General features: G+C 55.1%; 1 protein-coding gene across 1 annotated transcript in view; it reads left to right on the top strand.

Moving 5' to 3' along the window:
• Positions 1-249: 249 nt before the first annotated feature.
• The window catches only part of STARD7 (StAR-related lipid transfer (START) domain containing 7), a gene marked incomplete at its 5' end in the record, with an annotated part of 3,765 nt that continues 202 nt past the window's right edge, over positions 250-3,812 (top strand). The window contains 6 exon segments of the mRNA XM_010293144.1: positions 250-452; positions 751-800; positions 1,249-1,359; positions 1,450-1,532; positions 1,798-1,897; positions 2,515-2,670. Of these exon segments, the coding sequence (XP_010291446.1) occupies positions 250-452; positions 751-800; positions 1,249-1,359; positions 1,450-1,532; positions 1,798-1,897; positions 2,515-2,670 (703 nt within the window).

Below are 3,812 nucleotides of genomic sequence, written 5' to 3'. Positions count from 1 at the left end.
GCTGAACACGCCGTGGGGACGTTTTTCCATGCTGTGGAAAAGCACAAGCACAAGATCCTTAGAATAAAAGAAAAAGGCTGCAGGGTTGCGTTTTCCATGCCCAGGCTGCTCTTCCCGCACCAAAAACCCTCAAGATGAAGCCTGGACCTGGCTGGGAAGGTTTTGCCTGTCTCGAGGGACTCCGTTGGTAGTGGAAAGGCTCTGAAGAGGCTTTGGTTACTGACCATTCCGGTTTTTGTCTTCCCGCAGGTCCGCGCAGGAGATGAAGCAGATGGAGAACATCACCCTGTTACAGGGCGGCAGCCCGGGCACGTACCAGCGGCCAGATCCCAAATCGGAACGAGAGGTGGTTGCGGCTCCCGGGGAGCAGCCCTGGGAGATGATCATGGACAAGAAGCACTTCAAGCTCTGGCGGCGACCGATCGAGGGCACCCACTTATACCAGTACCGAGGTAACGGTGCTCCCCGTGCCCTGCCTGTAGCTTGTTTTCCCTGCGCCGAGCCCTCGGGGGGTGTCCCTCCGCCCCGCCTGGCCTGTATTTGTTGGATTGAAAACCTTAAAAAAAAAAAGAGGCGGGGGGGGGAATTGTCATCCTTTGCGTCCTTCTCCGCAGGTCCCATCCCCACTTAGCCCTTCAGAGGGGTCCCAGCCTTGCATCTGCCTTAGAAAATGCCTTTTCCTTTTAATCTTGCTGCCCTGAGGTAAAGACTTGCTTATGCCTGGGACTAAAAGCTTCCTCTCTACTGCAGTGTTTGGGTCGTACACAGATGTGACTCCCAGGCAGTTCTTCAACGTGCAGGTGAGCGCCTTGGAAATCCGGGCTGTGTGGTGTCTTAGAGATAAAGTACAGCCTCTGCCGGAGGGGTGGGATAGAGGAACGGTGCATAGTCTCTTCTCCGTATACCCTTTACACAATCTAGAGCCGATCCCGGTGTAGATCAGAAGCAGGGCGAGTTATCCCACGCCCTGATCGGGTTTTGCTGCTGGAAATGAAGGTCTGGGACGCGCGGGCGGCGATCAGCCGCAGGAGTTCCGCAGGTTTCTGGTCCTAGCTCGCTCCCTGCCTGCCCTGCCAGCTCCTGCGCTTCCTCCTCCGGGGACTTTCAAAAAGTATTTAATAATTTCCTGCTGGCTAAAACGCCTGACCGTGACGCAGCTTGTTTCCACAGGATGAGGAAAAGGGCTGGTTACCTTCCTTCAACGACGCTGTTGGACTTGGTTGTGACTCAGCTTCTCTTTCTTGCCAGCTGGACACTGAATATAGGAAGAAGTGGGACTCGCTGGTCATCAAACTGGACGTAATCGAGAGAGACCTGGCCACTGGATCGGAAGTGATTCACTGGGTCACTCATTTCCCGGTGAGCGGTTCCTTCTTTCCTGCTCTGGTGACCCTCCGTACCCCAGGCAAACGGCCAGCGGGGTTGATGCCGCTTCCTTCTCTCCCCCAGTACCCTATGTACTCGCGAGACTACGTATACGTTCGACGGTACAGCGTAGACAAAGAGAACAACCTGATGGTACTAGTCTCACGGTAGGTGTTGCCGGGCTGACCTCCCGACTGCTTTCTGTCATCTCCCGTCTATAAAACCAAGCTGAGAGCTGGGGATAAATTTCATGAGCATTTTTTTTTTTTAACCTGTGTCAAAACCTCAGGGAACTGTCTTGAAAATACAGCTGCCGCCTCTGGGGTGAAAACGTTGTTCTCTTAGTACCCGCCTCCAAAATATGGGCAGATGCTCAGTGTAGTCCACAGCCAGAGCTCACCTCGTGCTGCTCCCTTCTCTTCTTCCCTCCAGGGCAGTGGAGCATCCAAGCGTCCCCGAAGACCCCGAGTACGTTCGGGTCAGAACCTACGAATCCCAAATGGTCATCCGTCCCCACAAAACCTTTGACGAGGTACGTTTTGGAGGTGGGCTGGGGAAACGGAGCGGAAAGTCTGTCATGGGAGAGCTTCCTCCTGCTCCCAGCACCGCTCCGAGCAGAACCGTATCTCCTCTGGCCGTTGTCCGTAGCGCTATGCCGGCGTCAGTCGTCCAGAGCTGGAAAAAGAGAGATGAGTTCTTTTTCCCAAAGGCAAAGGAAACCCATCCATGTGTGGCTCCGGAAGGATTTGAAGCTCTGTCCCGGTAGCTCGAGACTCTCTTTGCGGGAGTGTGGTGCTCCTGGGGAGCCAAACACGCTGCTTCAGAGCACCAGGCTCCTTTTAAAAAGCCTCAAACCTCGCAAGTCTCCTTCCTAGTGCTCAATGCTCTCGGGGGAAAAAGCGTTGCGGAGTCTTTGCAGGGTACCCAGAGCCTGCGGAGAGTTTGCTGGGTCAGTGCAGGACTAGGGGAACGCCGCTGCCTGCTCCCAAAAAACCTCCCTGCGTGCTTTCACTGGCTCTTTATGCCTCTGTGCCGCTTCAATCGATGTCTCGTGGGGCGCGGGCGGCCCTAAGGGGAATTTAGGTGAGGACGCAAAGCCCAGCAGAGTTTCTCTGCCAGCTCGGGCTCACTCGCCTTCTCCTTTCCCAGAACGGTTTCGACTACTTGCTGACCTACAGCGACAACCCGCAGACCGTGTTTCCCCGTTACTGCGTCAGCTGGATGGTCTCCAGCGGTGAGTGAGATCTGGTGGTGAGAATTCACCCCTTTGGCAAGAAATTCCTCCGGCTCCGTGCGCTGGAGCGAGCCCGGGCGCTCCTGCCTTCCCCTTCCTGCACCGCAGCTTAAAAACGGAGATCTGGGAGGATTTGGGGGTATTTTTGGTGCCTTGGGGTGCTCTTCTTTTTTCACGGGGAGGAAGCCCTGCCTGGATTCCTGGCCGCGAGGAAGAGAAGGGTGTTTGCACAGGGATGCTCTTTCTCTCCTGTTTACCCCAGGCAAAATGAAAAAACAGCAGGATCCTTTTTTTTTTTTCTTTTTTAAGAAGATGAGCTGGTTTTCCTTACTTTAGAGCAGCATTGGCTCTGAAGTATTTCTGCAGTCGAGTTTTTCCCCCTTTTAGTGAAGAGGGGAGAAAACTCCTTCTAGGTAGAGGTACAGTGCCGGTGCCGAGACTCCCAGGAAGGAGCTTGGCTTTACGCGTGGCGGCGTTTAAAGGATCTCGCCGAGCCGACAGCCGCCCCGTGAACCTGGCAGAGCCCCAGGCGCGCGCGGCATTGCCGTACCCCCTGCTTCCACGCTCCCCTCCGCGCAGGGGAGAAGAGGGAGAGCGCCGCTTTCTCGTGAAATGGGGAGAAAAAGGGGCTGTCGCCACCTTTGACTCTCATTTTATTCGGCGGGGAGGGGAATAAAACCAGAAGCGTCGCCTGCGTGATTTTTTTTTCGCCATCATGTGGCTCGTGGCGGAGACTTGACGCGAGAAAGAGTTGAAACCCGTTCCTTCAACACGCTCGAGCATCCGATCAACCTTTTTCTTTTTTTTCTCTTTGCCAACCACTGAAACCTCTTTTTTTTTTTTTTCCTGAGTGCACCTTTTCGTGCATCTAAAAAGGCGTCTAAAGCTCCGGGGGAGGCTGCCGTCGCCCACGCGCCCCCCCGGCTGAAGAGTTGATGTATTAATTTGGAATTAATTAAAAAAAAAAAGGAAACCCCCCATAAAGCACCCTAACCTCAGGGTTCTAACTGAGCGAGGTGGGAAGAGGCAGACACCCCTCGAGGCCGGCGAGGCTGCGGCATTGCCCTCGAATAACGCGGCAGAGCGGCGTTGTTGGGAGGGGAAGGAAAAATCGGGAGGGAAAGGAAAAATCAGGGGAGATGGGAACGGAGCCGGAGAAGGGGGTAAGAGCAGAGGCTCTGCCCCGCGGGACCTCTCCCGCCTCGCTCAGCGG

The sequence above is a fragment of the Phaethon lepturus genome, unplaced genomic scaffold (genome assembly GCF_000687285.1).
Source record: "Phaethon lepturus isolate BGI_N335 unplaced genomic scaffold, ASM68728v1 scaffold25608, whole genome shotgun sequence".
Classification (NCBI taxonomy): Eukaryota; Metazoa; Chordata; class Aves; order Phaethontiformes; family Phaethontidae; genus Phaethon; species Phaethon lepturus.
The sequence above is the reverse complement of the archived record's forward strand: the minus strand, read 5'-3'. Positions and strand labels throughout refer to the sequence as shown.